The 20,748-nt window shown below is 38.8% G+C and overlaps 1 protein-coding gene across 3 annotated transcripts in view; it reads left to right on the forward strand.

The window, feature by feature from the left end:
• spdl1 (spindle apparatus coiled-coil protein 1) overlaps positions 1-20,748 on the forward strand; it is a 67,274-nt gene that overhangs the window by 14,141 nt on the left and 32,385 nt on the right. For 2 of the 3 annotated variants that reach the window (XM_086024188.1, XM_086024189.1), the window contains exons 3-7: positions 2,023-2,199; positions 2,366-2,560; positions 4,230-4,370; positions 13,480-13,578; positions 20,560-20,670. In XM_086024188.1, coding sequence (XP_085880314.1) covers positions 2,023-2,199; positions 2,366-2,560; positions 4,230-4,370; positions 13,480-13,578; positions 20,560-20,670 — 723 coding nt within the window. Of the gene's footprint in view, positions 1-429; positions 1,906-2,022; positions 2,200-2,365; positions 2,561-4,229; positions 4,371-13,479; positions 13,579-20,559; positions 20,671-20,748 lie in introns of those variants that run through there. The other variant, XM_086024190.1, reaches the window with a different exon arrangement.

Genomic DNA, 20,748 nt, shown 5'->3' on the forward strand with positions numbered 1-20,748 from the left:
GTTAAAACTTTGGAAACGCATTACATTTTTTAAAATATATATATTTTTATAATATTTAAAGTGGAAGTCAACGCAAACATATTTTTTTCAAGAATATGTTCTATGCAAGCCCACTAGTTGAAACAAGGCATTATGGTAAATATTGCATTTGTGGAATATAAGTTAAGCAGCAAAATGCACTCATCTTTAGCCATTTTTTCTTCTCTCGACTGAAAATGACATCACAACTGCTCACAACGACCAATCACGGCTCAGATTCAGAAAACAGGTCAGCCGTGTTGTGTATTGGCATCAGTATCTGATTGGGACAAAAGTGTATATTCCCAGCGGTAGTAAACAGCCAATCAGAATTAGCCCTACTGTCCAACTCCTGATTGGTTAACAATTGTGTCACAATTATCACGGCTGTTTTGAATTGTGAATCAGCATATTGTACGCGTAGCGGAGAGAAGATGAAAGCGTACAGAGTCTTGTGTGTGCATGTGGACGGCTTTGTACATATTTGAAAATGAATAAACACATATTTGAACGCACAAAAAATGATTGTACGCGGTATTTCACATTACAGTACATACACTCAAAGCACATTTCTGCATGCGGTATTGGACATTACACTAACAAAATTGTGGCATCAATCCAACGCCATACATGTTGACGCCAGCGTTCGTTCAAAGTCGCAAATGTTCGCCAAAAATTCCGCTAATGTTCGCCTATACTTTTCTTTTTGCGAGAGAATTTTGTTTTATTTTGTTTTGAGTTGAATTTTGTCAACCCAAAAAATGTTCTTTGCGCCTTCACTAGTCTAAACCAGGCATTCTGATCAATATTGCGTATGTTTAATATGAGTGGGAAAATCAAACCGCCATCTCAGGGGGCGGACATTTTTTCACTTTCAGTCGACTGAAACTGACATCACAGTTGCTCGGGGCTCAGGTAACAACTATGGCTGTCAAAAGAATAATTTAAATTTGATAACGCACTACAAAATAATTAACTCTGTTAACTCAGTTTTATTTACTTCCTGTAGTAGCTGACCTCTGCTGACTGTGCAGCCAAACTTAGAGAGTCACTGTCATAATGGACTTTTACGTAGTTTTAATTTAAAAAGTTGCTCGACACCTAAATGGAGAAATCCAAAATAATATGCACACTTCGCAAAGCCAAATTCAAATACCATATTAGTTGTACGTCTTTGGTGTTCAACTGTTGTATTTTACACGAAAGGAATCGTATTCAAGGATCAAAGAAATCTATTAGAACAGACTGAATCGAAATATACTTTTATTTTTTTTCCATATTAATTCCAGGATTTTACTCAAGTAAATATCGGTTTCAAGTTTCGTAAAACATTGTAGTTGAAAAATACGATTAATCTCGATCCATTACAGAACATTTTGCGATTAATTAGTTGTGTGAATCGCTTGACAGCACTAGTAACAACCAATCAAGGCTCACCTGTTTTCTGAAGCTCAGCCATGATTGGTCTCAAGCAGAGCCCTGAGCAATGTCATTTTCAGTCGACAGAAGTGACAAAATGGCCCCCACATAAAAATGTGTGGATTTTGCTGCTGAACTCATAATCCACACACTCAATATTAATCGGAATGTCACGTTTTGACTAATGGGGATGAATAGGTTGACTTCCTCTTTAGCATGCATCTATGACTGTGACGCTGACGTGCTAAACCAAAGGTTCCACTGTGCTTCATTTATTAATTTATTCATAAAAGTGCAACAATGTCTCTCTTGAGAAAATAGATGCCCAGCATCTACTTTATGAATTAAACTAGTTTCCAGACGGATTAGGTTTGCCAACTGGATTTGAAATGGGGAGTCTCAGCAGGCATTATTTATCTCACACTCTACAATTGGAAATGAAGTGCGAACTTGTCATGTCACATTCAGGTGGGTTTCTGACATTAGAAATTTGGCATATCTAATTAAGGTTATCAATTATACCTCATATGCACTGTGAATGTTTTGTTTGGACTCTGTTTTTATTCTCTCTGACGCATGTCCAAGGATCTGAAGCAAGAAAGGTTTACGCTGCAAAACCAAGTGGCACTGAAGACCCGGCTTATTGAATCATTGCAGTCTGAGGTTGATGGTCTAAAGAAACAGCATCGACAGAACATGGATGATGAAAAGGAAAAACTTGAGAAAAGTCACCGCACGACTCTCAATGAACTCAACAACAAGGTACAGTAACTTTCTTAACTTTAAAGTGAATTTTTTTAATCTTCGTTTGGCTGTATTCTAAGTTATGCTCTTGATTTTTTTCTTTCTTTTTTTTATTTACCTAACAGGGCCTGTTTGTATTTTCTCTGTGTTTTTATTCTCACGATTTACAATTTGTTTCTAATAGATGATGCATTTACAATCTGCTCTGGATAAGTCACAGCTGATTGAGAAACACCTGAAAGAAAAACTTGACCTGCAGACCGAGGTGCTGAATAAAAAGGTGGATGAGCTACGGGTTCTGAATGAAGTCACTCAAAGCTCCTCAACATCAGAGCTTTTGGATCTGCATAAAAAAGTTCAGCAGTTAGAGAACATAAAGGTGACAAAGACATCTATGCACTCTTGTGTTGCTCACAAATTGGGGATGTACTGTGATAGGGCTTTAATTAGGGGTGGGAATCTATGGGTACCTCACGATTCGATCCGATTCAGAGGCCCACAATTCGATACGATTCCGATTCCTACGATTCGATTCCGATGTATCACTACAATGGCTTACATTTTATAGTTAATCTAAAACACTGGTACCTTTTTTAAAACAATTGCATAACTCAAGGAAGAGCAAGGATTTATATTTCACTTTTTGACGTTTCTTAAAGCAGCAAGGCAACCTTGTTTACGTGTGTCAACACAAATTTCAAAAAGTGCCAATGGCAGCATTTGTTTTAACAAATGCCTGTAACTTGTAAAAAATTATGAAAAAACATTTTTAAACTTAATCTGATTTAGCGTAACCTGTATTTTAATACTTTAAGTGCAATATGCATCATCTGATTGACATTACTGTGTAACTTAGCAATGAACGCTGCTTTTATTTAACCTAATGTAGCACCTGGTGTAGTATATTTTCTTTTAAATGATATTGCAATTTGCTCTGCGATTGGCTCGCAACCAGTTCAGGGTGTTACCCCGCCTACTGCCCAAAGACAGCACCCCGCGACCCTCGTGAGGATAAAGCGGAATAGATAATGGATGGATGGATGATATTTCAATTGGTGCCCTTGTTACATGTAGTTTATGTTGGACGTGATATTATGCATTACAGCAGAGGGCAGTGTTTGTGTGAAAAATGACTGTTGGCAAAGTGAACCAGAGAGCAAGAATCACCTTGGGGGGACAAAAAGAGGACGAGACTGAAGAAAGAAAAAGGCGCGCGGTGCTGTAGCGATATAGCTGGTAGAAGTACTGTGTATTTTCCTCTGTTAAGAGCAATAAAAGTTCGAGTTCGTTCCACAGCTAACTCTGAGTGGTGTAATTAACACTAACATTAAGCCCTGAGAAATTGCCAACAAACAGAACAGCTTTTTTATTCAAAATATAAAGCAGCATATTTTGTAACAATAAATAATATACTTTAAACTCTTAATCTTGCAGAAGGTGTTCATATTCTAGGTTTTTGTGTGAGGATAGAAGTAATTTACATGCTCTGGTGTTATTGTACTACATGATGGGAATTTTATATCGTGGATAGTCTGCTGTCTGCATCACGCTGCGAAAGCCGCTTCCTTCCACAACCGTCGCAAATCTGATGCAATGGACTCTGCAGTGGATTTGGTAATTTTTCTTACTCTTTCGGAGTTTGGTGGAAGAGCACCTGACAGAGTAAGTCCCAATGGATCTGCCTTTCGCTGCACTCAACTCTGGGTGGTAACGTGTCACCCTTGTTGGGTTCCCGAAATACTTTTGTCAATGTCTCACACTTAATAAAGAAACAAAATGTTTCCAAACCGATGCTTTTAACGAGGATTGCGCCGCTCGTGTGAGGTTTTGTTTGTCCCGCCATCTTGTCACGTCAGCCTCGGCACAGACGCCTGACGTACAAACGCACGTAATCGCTTGCACATCTTTTTTCTTTTTTTTTAATTCTGTGCTTTAAACATCGATTATTAATAACTGAACCGACGCAGAATCGTTTTAATAATACTAACGATGCATCGAACAAATGATTATTGTTCCCACCGCTAGCTTTAATGGTTGTTGTCTTGCAGTTGGAGTTGGAAATGGCACAAAAGGAAGCACAGTACAAAGAGCAGCATCTGCAATTGACCAATAGCAGCCTACAACAAAATCTCAAGCAAATCACAGAGGAGAGAAACCAAGAAGTTGCCACCTGGTATGCAACATTAGAGGTAAATATTATTCAGTTGTCCGTACTGTTACAACCGCGTTGGATGTAATTTCATTTAGCTAACTTTATCGTTTCTTCAGCACTCTACGGGTGGCAGTAATCTGTCAGTAGCATCTGATCCGTAAACACTTGTGATTTGCAACTAGAGTTCTGATCATATCCACCTGCAGTCCGAAATAAATTGGCCAGCATTTTGTTGGAAAACAGAAGACAATATTCTGTGCCACATTAGAAGCACATTTTTGCCACACCCACATGAAGGAAAGTATAAGTAAAGTAACAAACAAACACTCATTTAAAAACACTGCAGCAACGTTGCTGATTAAAACAGAAGGGAACCAAGAGAAAATAAACAGTACTTATCTTCATTTCACTGCCGACCGCCGCTCCGGTTTGTCAGCTAATGTCCACCATCTATTGTTCTATTACTTTCTACATATGCACCTTTCTTGGTTTATGTTAATAAAGTCAGCCAGTCTAACACACGACGTGCTAAATCAACAATAGCATTTCACATCAAAACAACAGAACAGACGTAACATCAGCCAATTGCATTCATGTGCACTTCACGGACCTCTAGGAAAACATAAAACAAAAGCATTACAGCATTACCTGATGCAATAACCTAGTGCATGGCGCCCTCTCCTGTTGAACTCCACCTGCAGTCACATCCAGTCAATGGAAAATGTATTATATTGAATTGTACAGTCATTGCGGTTAGAGCGCCCCGAGCGGTGGAAGAAAAATCCACAGAATAGCCGCACCGGACTCTAAGACGCACGGCTCAAAATCTAGGAAAACTTATAGTCCGGAAAATATGGTATATATTTTATTCTTTGATTTGTCTTTTTTTTTTTTTTCCTAGCGGTTAACCAAACGTACCAAATTTATTTGCTCGGAAGAGTGGTTAGGTCTTTAGTATGTTGCAACACGAAGTTTATGATTTTTCGACAAACGCTGTTGCCATGGAAGCGCATAGTTAAAAAGACAACACCGAATTTGAGGGTCTAAACACTCACAAAAACGGAAACTTTTCACATACATTAGGCCTGGCATAATCATGAATATTTTATTTGCTTATTGTACGTTACTTTCTTTAACAATGGCTTACTAGTTCCCCCTGGAATTTCTTCTCAAAGCAGCTCCGGTGTACGGCTCACCTAAATCTACGAAAATGTGGTCGTATATTTAACAGCCCAAGACCTACAAAAAGTCCTTGGAGCCATCCTAAAACCAAGTTGAGCATTTCGAATTTTCTTTCAAGTTCAGTTCACTTTTGGCCTTATATTCAGGTTACATTTGAAAGAACCTCTCAAGATTTTATACGGTTGTCTTGAAATTATGGATTTTGATGATGACCAGGAAAAGCAACACTTTTTATTTCGGCAAACGCTGTTGCTGTGCCAACACGCTGTTGCCAGAAAATTGAAGTTCATTTCGATGTTTTAACCATACGTGAAAACATTCATTCATTCATTATCCATACCGCTTATCCTCACAAGGGTCGCGGGCGTGCTGGAGCCTATCCCAGCTGTCTTTGGGCAGTAGGCGGGGGACACCCTGAATTGGTTGCCAGCCAATCGCAGGGCACACAGAGACAAACACCCGGACTCACAATCACACCTAGGGGCAATTTAGACAGTCCAATCAATTTACCATGCATGTTTTTGGAATGTGGGAGGAAACTGGAGTACCCGGAGGAAACCCACGCAGGCACGGGGAGAACATGCAAACTCCACACAGGGAGGCCGGAGCCGGGATCGAACCCACGACCTCTGAACCATGAGGCGGACGTGCTAACCAGTCGACCACTGTGCCGCCCCCGTGAAAACATATGAAACTTTATACACACATCTTGCCTGGTGGAATAATATTTTATGTTTTATGTTTTTTACAAAATAACTCATAACACTCCCAAGAAAGATGTAATGAGCTAGCCCCGGTTGTATGTTTCAACAAGATCTATGAAAATTTGAAGGCCTAAAAAGTCTCTTGGAGCCTTATGCAAAATTAAAAGGAAGTCCACCCTTTGGAATTTTAGTTCAAATTTGGCCCCTAGGTTACATTTTAAAGAACTACCCCTAGAGATTTCATCAGTTTGTCTTGAAACCGTGGGTGTTAAAGCTGTTCGAGATAAATTAAGAGCAAATCTATTTACTTCACCCAACGCCGTTGCAGTGGAACGATTTGGTCAGAAAAATTACGCAAATTTTGATTTTCTTAACATTCATGAATACATGTGAAACTTGGCACACACATCACACTTAGAAAAAGAATAATTATTTTATGAATTTATTGTGCGGTTTAAAAAAACAATGGCTTAGTTGCACCCTCTACAACAGTCTCTGTTGAGCCCTACTCTAAAATCAACAGGAAGTCGGCCATTTTTAATTTCCTTTAAACTTTTGCCTCAGTTTTGACATTTTATAGAGGCCATATTTTATCAAAATATCTCTGATGTCCTGTATTTAAAAAAAAAAAAAAAAAAAAAAAAAAAAAAAAAAGCAAATGTACCAGTAACCCAACGGGTCTCAACCACAACGTCGCCAGGCCTGCAAGGGCCCTTTATAGCTCTTTGCAGCTCTAGTTAGTGCCCAAGCAGCGACTGCTGCGAGGTTCCTATTGTTTTTGTAGGAATTGTTGTTGTTGTTGTTATTAGGGCCCGCGCAGCGACCACTGCAAGATCCCTATTGTTTTTGTAGAAACTATTAGGGCCCGAGCAGCGACTGCTGAAAAGGTCCCTGTTGTTTTTGTAGAAATTTTTATTATTATTATTAGGGCCCGAGCAGCGATCGCTGCGAGGTCCCTATTGTTTCTGTAGAAACTATTATTTTTCTGCGCGTTCAATTGCATTTTTGACCCTCTCCAAAAACTTATTTTATAGCCATGTGCTAACCCTAACAGGAAGTCAACCATTTTGAATTTACTTTGGAATTGTCACAACTTTTGGAGATTTTCATAGTGGTCATATTTTAACGAACTCCTCCTAGAGCATTTATCTGCTCGTCTTCAAACTTCGCATGCTTCATGTAAAGATGTTTAGGATGAAAACTGATTGAAATGTTTTTATTTCATTGTACGATGTTGTTGTGGCAATGCGCTGTATATCATATAAGTGACAACCCATTTGCCATGAGAAATGAAGCTGTTTTGGAGGGTCTAAACCTTGGCAGAAACTCATGAAATTTTGCACACACATCAGACCTTGCATCAAAATAATTATTTTGGAGATTTCCTGTGCTATATTCCCAAAATAGCTCTATAGCGCCACCCAAAAAAAATTTAACCAAGCGTTTCCGGTTCCACGTTTCACGAACATCTTTGAAAACTGGGAGGCATATGTAACAGCCCAAGAACCTAAAAAAATGTTATTTCGAGTCGTGCAAAATTAACAGGAAGTGCCCCATTTTGCCTTTATTTGGAATTTTGCGCATATTTGGCCTTTTATAGAGGTCATATTTTGACTTACATCTCCGATAGATTGTATCCGATTGTTTACAAACTTCCGGTGTTTCATCTAAACATGTTTAAGATGAAAAATTATTGAGAACTTTTAATTTCATCGCACACAGTACCCATGGCAATGCAATGAAGAAAAATGATGTTATTGAGTGTCTAAACCAGGGAAAACTCATGAAACTTTTCACACACATTAGACCTCGAAATTTTAGAAATTTCTTGTACTATTTTCCAAAAATGGAGCGCTAACGCCCCCAACAAATCTTTAACCAAGCGTTCAAGGTTCCACGTTTCACGCAGATTTGTGAAAATTTGTAGTCATATATAACAGCCCAAGACCAGTGTTGGGCAAGTTACTTCCAAAATGTAATATATTACGTATTACTAGTTACTTGCATGTGAAAGTAATACGTTTCTTTACAATATTACTCTATTTGTGGAGTAATGCGTTACTCAAGTTTGTTACTTTTAAGTTACTTTTTCAAAAATCTCGGATTAATTTATGTAATAATGATTTCAAGACCTTAAAAGGAAAATGCAAAATTTGCTGCCATACTCTAGCTGGTAAAGTTAACTTATGAGCATATTTAACTATATAGTGTGGTCTATAATATTAAATGTTTTGACTCTATGGTGTGGTGGGACATCACTACCTTTGATCAATATTTGTATCAATAAGATTTATTTTTTAAATATAAATATTGGAACTGATATTTTGTACGGTAAATAAATAAATCACAGACTGTAAACCATAAATGAAATTATCATTATTCTCAAATTAATTTACACACTGGGGGCGGCATGGCTCAGTGGTAGATTGGTCCTTTCCTAACCGGCAGGTTGTGGGTTCAATCCCCGGCCATTGTGACCATGTTGAAGTATCCTTGAGCAAGATACTGAACCCCCAGTTGCTCCCGATGCTGCGTCATCAGGAGGTAGATGAGGTACAGTGTGAAGCGCTTTGAGTACCAAAGGTCGAAAAGCGCTATATAAGCAACAGTCCATTTGCCATTTACACACAAATAATAGTGATGCATAACATATAATCGATAATTGGTCTAACAAGATAGATAGATAGATGGATGGATAGATAGATAGATAGAAACACACAGACAGGGCATGTGTAATAAAACCAAAAATATGTATTGAAGTCAAAACTGACCTGACTAAATGTTTTTTGTTTTTCATTATTAATTTTTCTATTTATAATAATTGAAAGTTCAGTTAGTTCTAATTTTCTTTTACTTCATGGAGACAAAGTTTCGAGGTGAAAAAAAAAAGGTAAAAAAGGAACGAGCGCATCAGACTCTAATAATGGCGTCTATTGTAGTTTGTCCGATTGATGGTGCCGTAGCGTGACGTCATTTGTCACCGGCAGATGATTTGTATTTTGATTGTGAACAGCCAATCAGAATCACTACGTTTTACATATGGCAATTGATGGCACTAAGTTCATTAAATGATATATAAAAAGCAAAGTGACTTATTTTTTTTCCGTTTATTCGCTTTGTTTTACTTAGGTTTGTTCCTGCTTGTATTTTGTGTCTATGATTTGCATTTTATTTTATGAAACCGTGACAGTGATTATTGTCACAAACAATAACTTCTCAGCCCTCTTCGGTGTTGTCAATGGTGTAAAGAATTGCTCGGCAGAGAGTTGACCCGCGCACTCACGTTATTACGTGAAGCTCAAAGTGCGACAAGGACTTTTTATTTAAGTATTGCTGGAAGTAATAACTTATGATCAAGTGATGTTATGAATAGATCTACTTGTTAAACAATGTCAACATATGTATTATGGTCCTGAAATTTGTAACGCGTTACCAGTCTCAGTAACTGTAATATTACAAAAAAAATCGGAGTAATAAGTTACATTACGTCGTTACTGCCTAAATGTAATGTATTACTGTACTGCGTTACTTTTGTAACGCGTTACCCCCAACACTGCCCAAAACATGCAAAGATGTCTTTTGTAGTCATGAGCTAAATCGAAGACGAAGTCAACCATTTTGACTGTATTTTGAAGGTCTGCATCTATATTGGCCTTTTATAGTCCATATTTTAACGAACACCTCCTACAGATTTTATCCGATCGTTTTCTAATTTTCTGTGTCTCATCTAAACTTGTTTAAGATGAAAAGTTATTGAAAGCTTTTTATTTCATCGCACGCTGAAGCCACAACGATGCACTGTTCATAAAGGAAAATGATGCTGTTTTTGAGGGTCTAAATCTGGGGGAAAACTCGTGAAACTTTGCACACACATTAGACCTGGCATAAAAATTAAAACTGTAGAGATTTCATGTGCTTGTTTAAAAAATTGCCTCTATATACCCCCCACCCCATATTTAAGGAAGCATTCACGGTTTTACATTTTACCTAGATCTGTGACAGTTTGGAGACATCTGTAACAGCCCAAGACCTATAAAAAAGTATCTTATAGCCAAAGGCTAAATCTTAAAGGAAGTCCACCATTTTGACTTTATTTTAGAATAGGCCAACATTTTTGCCCTTTTGTAGAGGTCATATTTTATTTAACAAACTCCTCCTAGAGATTTTATCCGATAGACTACAAACTTTTGAGTGTTTCGTCTAAACATGCTAAATATGAAAAGTTATTGAAAGTTTATTATTTCGTTGCACGCTGTTGCTGTTGTGATGAGCCATCTGCAAAGAAACATTATGCTGTTTTTCTTGGTCTAAACCCAGGCAAAAACTCATGCAACTTTGGACAAACATCAGGCCTGGCATAAACACCTACATTTTTTATTCTTATTGTCCTATGTGCAAGGACCCCGATTTGGCCAGGGTTGCGAGGGCCCGTTATAGCTGCTCGCAGCTCTAGTAATTAGGGCCCGAGCAGCGAAAGCTGCAAGGACCCTATTGTTTTCAAAGAAATTCTTATTATTATTAGGTCCCGAGCAACGAAAGCTGCAGGGACCCTATTGTTTTCGTAGAAATTCTTTTGCTGCTCGGGCCCTAATAATAATAAGAATTTCTACGAAAGCAGTTTTTTTGTTTTCGTAGAAATTCTTATTATTATTATTCTCCGTAAAGACTCTCATTTTTGAGGGACTAAACGTGAATGAAAAGTCACCAAACTTTGCACACACATCGGGCCTGGCGAAAAATTTGATATTTTGAAGTCGCAATACTCGAGTACTCAAAAACAGGGCCCCCAAGAAACCCTCGATATTTTCATCAAAGGAAAGTCCTGGTAAGTTTGACCTACGGCTACAAAAACTGGGAGGCACGTGTAGCACCCTCAGACCTACAAAAAAGTATTTGGTCCCCATGCCCGAACATGTGCAGGAAGTGAGTTATTAGTATTTTACTGTACAATTTTGGCCCATTTGTGCAAATTTGCAGGGGTCATACATTTGCCCCCTAGTCGTAGACGATTTACCTGATTGACTTCAAATTTGGGTTGTACCATCTCAACACTTGGGACAACAACAAGGAAAAAAACAAATGTTTTCGACAGACTATACAACGGGGGTGGAGCATCATGCGTTTCATAATTGTCTCGTAATGAAGGATTCTGGGTTGTACGTTTCACCTAGATCTACGAAGATTTGGTGGCATACATAACAATATAAGTCCTACAAAATTGTCTTTTACAGCCATGTGCTAAAACTTACAGGAAGTCCACCATTTTGATTTTACGTTGGAATTTTTTGGCTCGTGGTTCATCAAAGCCCTGCCCCGGTAAATTTGACCAACGGCTAAAAAAACTGGGACGCACGTGTAGCACCCCCAGACCTACAAAAAGTCTTTGGCACCCATGCCCTAACATGTACAGGAAGTGAGTTACGAGTATTCTCAAGTAGAACGTTGGCCCATTTGTGCACATTTACAGGGGTCATACTTTTGACCCCTAGTCCGATATGGTTCACCCGATTGACTTCAAATTTGGGTTGTACCAGCTTAACACGTAGAACAATAGGGAAAATTGTTTTTCATTTTTGAAACACTATGAAACATATGAACACATTTAACAAGACTCCAAGCCTGAGGACATCTACGAAATAATTTTTATCATAGTGGTAGCGCCACCCATTGGCTGAAGGAAGTACATGTTTGATTCTTTGTTTTTCTCCAGGCTGGTTAACCAGAGACCTACAAAAAAGCCTCTTGGTGCCATCTGCTAAACCTAACAGGAAGTCCGCCATTTTGAATTTACTTTCATATTTTGCCTAATTTTCTGCCTTTTATAGAGGTCATATTTTATCAAAATTGCTTTTAATCTAATGTACTACATTTTCAAAATATTCCAATGCGTGAGCATCCCAACGTGCCAGGACCCAACGTTTCCAGGGCTGCGAGGGCTCTTTATACCTGCCTGCAGCTCTAGTTATTGTTATTATTACTATTATTATTATTGTTATCATTCTAATGCTGAATCACATTTTTGAGGACTTAAACGTCCATCAAAACTCACCAAATTTTGCACATGTAACGGGCCTGGTGAAAATTCTGATATTTCAAATGTAACTTGACCAATATCTTATCATCTGTTTTATCAAAATTTTGCACATTTGATGAGAGTCCAGGCGTGGTCATAGCGCCACCTACTGGCTAAAGGAAATAAATGTGCCCCAGTCGGTGTAAAAGTGAATGGCTTTATGAAGTGGGGGGGAAAGCTAAAATTATCGGTAGTGGTGACCACTCTGATGATTCTTTTAAATATGCGGAACAATTAATGTTATGGGCCTAGTGAGTTAGTTCACTGATTTCCATATCAATTGGCAGTTCAGTGTTGTGCCAGTTAAATTAATGCCCATTCTCAGTTTTGCTTTTCAATGTGTTAGATCGAGGCGCAGAATGTGTTTTTTAACTCGCAAATTGATGTGTGAATCCAGTTATTTGGAGCCGAAATCTGAAGCATGTCAGTTGTGATGGTACTTCCTTGTTTATAAACTTATTTAGGTCCCCAGCTGTCCTCTTCTTTTTATGAAACCACTGTGTTGTCTTGACTGTATCCTTTGGGTAATTATGTCAAAATTCTTCTTCAAATACAAATTTCAGACTACTGCAGGTTTTATGCTAAATTTTACTATGATTTTGAATTGTTCAACATGTTTCATTAAATGGTATTTTATAGAAATAAATTTTAATTTTTAATCTTAAAAGAGAGTAGTCTATAATCAGTGTTTTTCAAACTCTGTGCCACGGCACACCAATTGTCAGGTCTGCCGTGGGAAATTGTCTAATTTGTGTGCCAGTGCGGTCTAGCCCCTGGGAGCGTAATCATGTCTTTACTACATTGTAGTACTCTTCCATACCAGCAGGTAGCAGCAGCAGGTAGCTAATTGTCTTTGTTGAGAGGCTAGCGAATTAGTGCATGTTTATCCAAACAGGCTCATGTTTCACACTGAGTAAGTATCAACATGAAACATCATAAAATACGATTTTTTTGTGTTTATTTAATTCCTATTAAAGACGTTATAATATGACGTCATTCTTCAATGTTAAAAAATGCTTATATAAACAATATAACACTTATATTGTTAAAATAAACTTTTTTTCACAATTTCAGCTGGTGGTGTGCCGCACAATTTTTTTCAATGAAATAAATGTGCCTTGACTCAAAAAAGTTTGAAAAACACTGCTCTATATCTCTTATTGCTTCACCTCTCTTCTGTGAAACAGAATTCTCGTGAGATGAACCGCGAACTACAGGCCCATTTGGAAACGGTTCTGCAACAAGCCCAGGATCCAAACAGCAAAGGCAATTCTCTTTTCGCTGAGGTAAAAGACAAATGGTCTACATTTCTGGGATGTTTAGGGCCAGAGCAGCGACCGCTACGAGGTCCCTATTGTTTTTGTAGAAATTATCATTAGGGTCCGAGCAGCGACCGCTGCGAGGTCTCTATTGTTTTCATAGATATTATTATTCTTCTAAGGATTTGATCGCATTTTTGAGACCCTACACATGCACAAAAATTCACCAAACTTTGCATTCTCATTGGGCCTGGCGAAAAATTTGATATTTTAACCCTTCTACGGTATTTGACCATTTTGTGGATATTTCAGATCAAAGAATTTTACATCAAAGCCAAATCATTAAAAAAATAACACTAGGGAGCTGAACTTTCACCCAGATGGTCAGAACATGCCAAAGTTCAAAATTGCACCATGCTGTCATTTTTAAAATTAGTCCTGCATGAGTTAGCTGGTTTCATATTTTTTAACTCTGCAGGACGTATTTTGCCATTTCTTGGCCCATTGACTGCCATTATAAAGCATGATTTTTGACGCACTGTAAACCTGATGTGTTTTTGTGCATTTTCAATGATTACCCGATGAAAACATTGTGTGACAGGTATACTAAGCTGTGAAAATCTCAAATTGGTGTTTAGAGTGTTAATAGCCTTAATCCACCAGGTGGCGCTAGAGGACAACTAATGATTTTGCTTTGAGATGACGTATGTGGTCCTCACATGAGATTGCATGAGCCGATTTTTTCCGAGTCACCTCTATTTGAGAAAAGACAGTTGTGTGTGTGCGTGCGTGCACGTACAGGAATATACACTCACTTACACGTGCGTCAGCCGTGCGCGCGTGTGCAAGTGAATATGTGCGCTCATATTGGAAAATAGAAAATGCCGTGTGCAAATGGGATCGCATTGCTTTCGCTGGTGTATGCGCTGTCGATGCCACTCAATGTATAACGCTGCATTGTGATTGACAAGAAACGTACGTGTGTTTATACACGCGCGTGAGTGTGTGTATAATATGAATGGGACAATTATGACAAATAGTGTTTTAGTGAAGTAAGAGTACTTCAAATGTTCATGTGTGGATATCAATGTGAGCGTGTGTGTGCGTGCATGTGCACATGCACGGACGTTCACACGCAAGCACACCCAAGACTTTCAGGCTATTTACGTGTGTCTGCTTACATCAACCTACAGACTTATACTGTGCAGTGAGAGTTTGTGAGACCCATTATAAATCATGATTTTTGATGCACTGTAAACCTGATGTGTTTTCGTGCATTTTTCAATGATTACCGGATGAAACTATTGTGTGAAGCGTGTACTACGCAGTCAAAGTATAAAATTGGTGTTGAGAGTGTGAACAGTCCTAATCCTCCAGGTGGTGCCAGATAAGACCCTTCTGATTATGCTGGGGTCATCCCAGTAGTGTTTCTGCTTCCGGGTTGACATTGGCTCCCCAGGCTTTGCCTTTTCAGACGTGTACGTGCTCATGAGTAACTACACGCACATAGGTTCACACACGTCAGCCGTGCGCGTGTGTGCAAGGGAATAGGTGCGGTCATATTGCGAAATGCTTTCTGCAAAATTGCACGTTTGTTGCATGCGTTGTAACATATGAATGTGTGCGTGCGTGAAGGGGTGTGCACGCGCATACACGTCCGCACACACGCCCATGCAAGACGTTCAGGCTTTGTGACCGTGTATGTGTGCGTGCGTGCGCGCACGTGAGTACGTGTTCATGATCAGTTGGACAATTATGACAGTGTTTTACTGAAGTAAGAGTACTTATCAAATGTTCATGTGTGGATATGAATGTGTGCTTGCGTGAACGCATGTGCACGCGCACGCACACACACGTTCACGCAAACATTCAGGCTTTCGTGACCGTGTGTGTGTGCGCGTGCGCTTGCGTTTGAAGACGTGCAGTCTGCAGTGAGACTATAAACAAAACGCACTTGTTAACTGAATGGTTCAGGGAATTTTGAAGAAATTTTGAAGAAAAAGAAAACCAAGAATCATTTTTAAATGATACCAACTACAACCACGGCAAAGAGGCTGTTGACCAAGTGGACTAGTTGTCAGAGTTTGTTGTAATTGTTATAGTGCTTGGTTCTGTAGTTGTTCGTTTGATTTACATGAATTCTGTTCTAAATTCTTCAGTTTTATTTTTTAACCTTTCATGGTTCAATTACCGTATATAACATTTCACTTTGATTTATAATATATATATTTTTTTTAATATTTAAAATATTCATAAATGACTTCTCATAGCGGCGGCACGGTGGTCGACTGGTTAGCACGTCCGCCTCACAGTTCAGAGGTCGTGGGTTCGATCCCGGCTCCGGCCTCCCTGTGTGGAGTTTGCATGTTCTCCCCGTGCCTGCGTGGGTTTTCTCCGGGCACTCCGGTTTCCTCCCACATTCCAAAAACATGCATGGTAAGTTGATTGGATACTCTAAATTTCCCCTAGGTGTGATTGTGAGTGCGGATGTTTGTCTCTGTGTGCCCTGCGATTGGCTGGCAACCAGTTCAGGGTGTCCCCCGCCTACTGCCCAAAGACAGCTGGGATAGGCTCCAGCACGCCCCGCGACCCTTGTGAGGAGAAGCGGTACAGATAATGGATGGATGGATGGACTTCTCATAGCATTCTGCTTTTATTGTCCATAGAGGGCATCAACAATGAATAAATATATAACACCTATATATGTAATTGTATATGTATATGCATAGGTCTGATCCCCTGAACATTTTGACTGGTTGAAAGTAAAAATATATTCAGAAATGACCTAGTTATCACATTTCCAAGTGCCACCACAAGGGGGAGAACAATTGGGAAATTGCCCTTGTCAAAACAATGGGCATGCAAAAAAAAAAAATCTGTTATGACTTTTTCACTTATTCAATGCTCTAATTATAATATGAAATATTCCTATTTGATTTTTTTTTATATATACTGCATAGTTAGTTTTGCTGTTAGTATACCACAGCTGTTAGTGTCCATAGAGGGCATAATTAATAAATAAATACAAACTATATATGTATGGATAGGTCTGGTGCCACTGAACATTTTGAGTGGTCGAATGTGAAAAAATATTCAGAAATGACTTAGTTATCACACTTCAAAGTGTTGTCCATTTTTTGGTCAAAATACCGCAGGAGGGATAAAAAAAATATGCAGAAGGGTTTTAAAGTCGGCGTAAACGACGCAAACAAAATGGCTCTGCAGCGCCACCTAGAGTAGCAAAATAAAAAACAATCCCGGCCCGTTTGACCTAGTTCTACGGAAATTGGCAGGCACGTGTAGCACCCTGAGACGTATAAAACAGTCCATTGCAGCCATAGTCTGAAGCATCGTTGTCAAACTCATGTTTGGGGCCGCATCGTAGTTCTGATTTCACTCGGAAGGCCGTTACGACTGTTGACCCAAGTCAATGTATGAACGTCTTATACACAACTAATGGATGGATTACTAGTTTGGAAATCAGAAGCCAGTAAATATTTTGTTGTAATATTTTTCAATGTATTTTAAAGGAAGGATTGGTAACAAATGCTTGAAATATCAAATATGTTGTGTTAACAGTGAAGACAATTAAAAAAAAAAAACATTTCCGATCAACAGATGATTTGTCTTCGCGGGTCACATAATATGATGTCGGGGCCGGATCTGGCCCCCGGGCCTTGAGTTTGACACCTGTGGTCTGAAGTGAACAGGAAGTGACCTATGAAGTTTTGAATGTCCAATTTTGGCCCATTTTTGCACATTTACGGGGGGCATACTTTTGCACCCCTGTCCCAGAGAATTCATCCGATTGACTTCAAACTTTGGGTATACCATCTTAAGATCAGGGGCAAGCACTGGGACACAAATTGTGACTTTTCAATAAACTGTAACACAGGGGCAGAGCATCAAAATATCCTCAAAATATTTCCTTCGCCACAAAGGACAAAATGCCTAATAACTCCCCTGCACACGCTGCAAAAATAGTCGCGACCTGAAAACATCTATATAATAATATTCTGTTATATATATATATATATATATATATATATATATATATATATATATATATATATATATATATATGTATGTATGTATGTATATATATATATATATATATATATGTATGTATGTATGTATATGTGTATATATGTATGTATATGTGTATATATGTATATATATGTATATGTATGTATATGTGTATATATATATGTATATATATGTATATATATATGTATATATATGTATATATATGGCGCCACCTAGTGACGACTAGAAATGTCATTTTTTACACTTTAATGTACTGCACGGAGCCCGTTAAACGAGTTGGACTGAAAATTTGTCCTCTAGGACACATGTCAAAGTCAAGGCCCGTGGGCCACATCCGGCCCGCGAGAAGGTTTTCTACGGCCCCTGGGATGATATTGCTTTATTATTAGATCCGGCCCACAGCCCGCAGCAAGCCAGTGTGTGTAGAAACTCTGATCGGATCCTTTGCGCCTGCCGAAGACGTCACGCTTGAAAATATATTGTAGCAACTTCAAAGAACACGCCGTCAGACGTAGTTTAATTGTCATGTTTTTATTAGTCCAACCGGCTACTGTGGGCCACAGCTGACGCCAATACAGTACAACAACCGTTCAGTCAAAAAACAGCAACGGCTCTCCTGTTCGTCCTCCGCTACTCTCGCTCGCATGCCCTCCCATCCAGCTGCGCGATGCATTCATTAACCTAGGAAACAACACAACTTAAGAAACAACACAACTTGGCAAGACACAAATTCAACCACAACACAGATAACCCAATTCTTTACACTATTTCTGTAACATATTTTTTTGCATCAATGTTTGCCACCCCATGGCTTTTCTACATGCTGACTGAAGACTTCTCGTCACTTTTTGTGGCTTTCGGAATCGGATTGTGGTGAAAAATTATTTGGAGTAAAACAGACTCTATTAGAAATACTTCATGTTAGAAATCTCACATTGTTTTATTATTAGTAATTGTTGGCATTTCATAAATTCATTGAGTTTCGACGTAGTGCTGAGATGTCCCACACTGTGAGCAGGCATTTAACGCTATTCGAGCGCTAAGTGTTGATAGTGAGTGACTTTTTTTTTTCTCTTTCCTCCTTCGACACAGCTCGTAGTTTGTTCGCGCCAGCAAACTCAGTAGTTGCAGATTGCCCGTGTTTCACCACGTTTGTTGTTGTGTCTAAATGTTAACAGGTGAGTTTAATTATTCAAGTTCGTGTCAGCTAAATGCTGTACATAATAGCCTAGATATGTCTCGTGAGGGATGTCACGTTGATGAACACTAGTTAGTTTTTTTGGCTCATATGCTAACTATTCTAGTGATGAAATGTGTGAATGTGTATTGTATGTATTGTTTGGCTGATTCATTTCTTAATACAGTGAATTGTAATGTTTAGGCATATTGTTAACAAATGGATATGCATTGGATGATGTTGCTAGGTTATTCTTTGTCTGTCTTGTTGCAGACCAAAATAAATAGGCGTGTCAAGTGGAATACGGGCCTGTGTTTTCTGACAGGATCACCCACATTCATACCTTGCCACTCTAAAATAGGGTCAGCTGGAGACATCATACCAATCATATGATCCTCTCTGTTTTGCTTCACATTATGTACAGTTCATACAATCTTGCAGCCCAAGTCAACCAGAAAATTGTTTCCAGTTTGGCAGGAGAAACGCAAACGGAAGTGACATACGAGCTGCCTCGTAAAAGTAGCGTAGCAGTGATGTACTTTATTTTATTTTTTATTTAGTAAATCTGAAGATAAAAACACAACAGCCAGGGGGGTGACAAACATAGACGCAAAGAAATATATTACAAGATATATAAAGCGTGACATCATCAGCAGGCGCGAAGGATCCGATCCAATCTGGACATTTTAAAAAATTTCCATTTTTTGGCTTGTCGCAAAATTTTGTATTTGGCACTCCGTCCATTTGACATTGGCATCCCTGCTCTAGGACATGGGTGCATAAGTACGCCCCCTGTAAATGTGCAAAAATTGGCCAAAATTAAATTAAAAATTCATATCTTACTTCTTGTTCACTTTAGACTACGGCTGCATTGGAAACCGTTTGTGTCCTGAACAACCCGTTGGTATCAAAATCAATGACTCACCAGACGCAGCAGTTGCCTTCTGTTCAACTTTTTAGGATTGCTATGACACTGATGACATGACAATTTTCACAAAAATGTTTAAAGAGGAAGTCAACCCAAAAATGTTCTTTACAAGAACATGTTTTTGCAGGCCTACTAGTCAAAATATGGCATTCCGATTAATATTACGCTAGTGGAATGAGTTAAGCAGTTAAATACACCCGCTTTTGTCCATCTCAGGGGGTTGCCATTATGCTACTTGCCCTCAACTGAAAATGACGTCACAGTTGCTCAGCGCTCAGGTAACGACCAATCATGGCTCAGCTTTAGAAAACAGGCGAGCTGTCGTTGCCTGAGCCCTGAGCAACTTTGATGTCATTTTCAGTGAAAAGAAGTGACAAAATTGCCGCCCCTTCAGATGGCCTAAAACAGGTAGATTTTGATCCTTAACTCATATTCCACAAATACAATATTAATCAGAATGCCATGTTTAGACTACTGCAGGCATTTACAGCATATTATTGTAAATAATTTTCGCAGGGTTGAACTTTAAACTGCCTCTCCACATAACAATGGTAGCCACAGAAAATATTGACACTTTGGACACATCAGTGTGCTCCCTTCTGTTGCCATGCCCACGGTTTTGACATTAATGGCTGTGTATCGGGTTTTGGGACGGTATAGTAAATTAACAGTTGAACAACATGTGTACTTATTATGTTGCATTTTTTCAAAGTGTTATTTCTGTAGTGTTGTCCCAAGAAAAGACAGAATAAAATATTTACAAAAATGTGAGATCATACTCACTTTTGTGAGATACAGTATATGTATGTGCCATATTGCTGTCCTGAGATCTTCTGGCTTTTTCCATGCATTTCAGTTGGAGGATAAACGTGCTGAAATGGAGAGAAAGCTTATAAGCATGAAGGTCCAGCACGAGTCACTTCAAACACAATATACCTTGAGCAAACAGCAGTTGCAGCGTATGAAGGTACAGTACCATGTGTAAAGAGGAAGTCAACCCAAACATATTTTTTTCTTAGGAAATGTTCTATGCAAGCCCACTAGT

This window comes from Filicampus tigris, chromosome 2 (assembly GCF_054856515.1).
Source record: "Filicampus tigris isolate MCC_2025a chromosome 2, RoL_Ftig_1.0, whole genome shotgun sequence".
NCBI lineage: Eukaryota > Metazoa > Chordata > Actinopteri > Syngnathiformes > Syngnathidae > Filicampus > Filicampus tigris.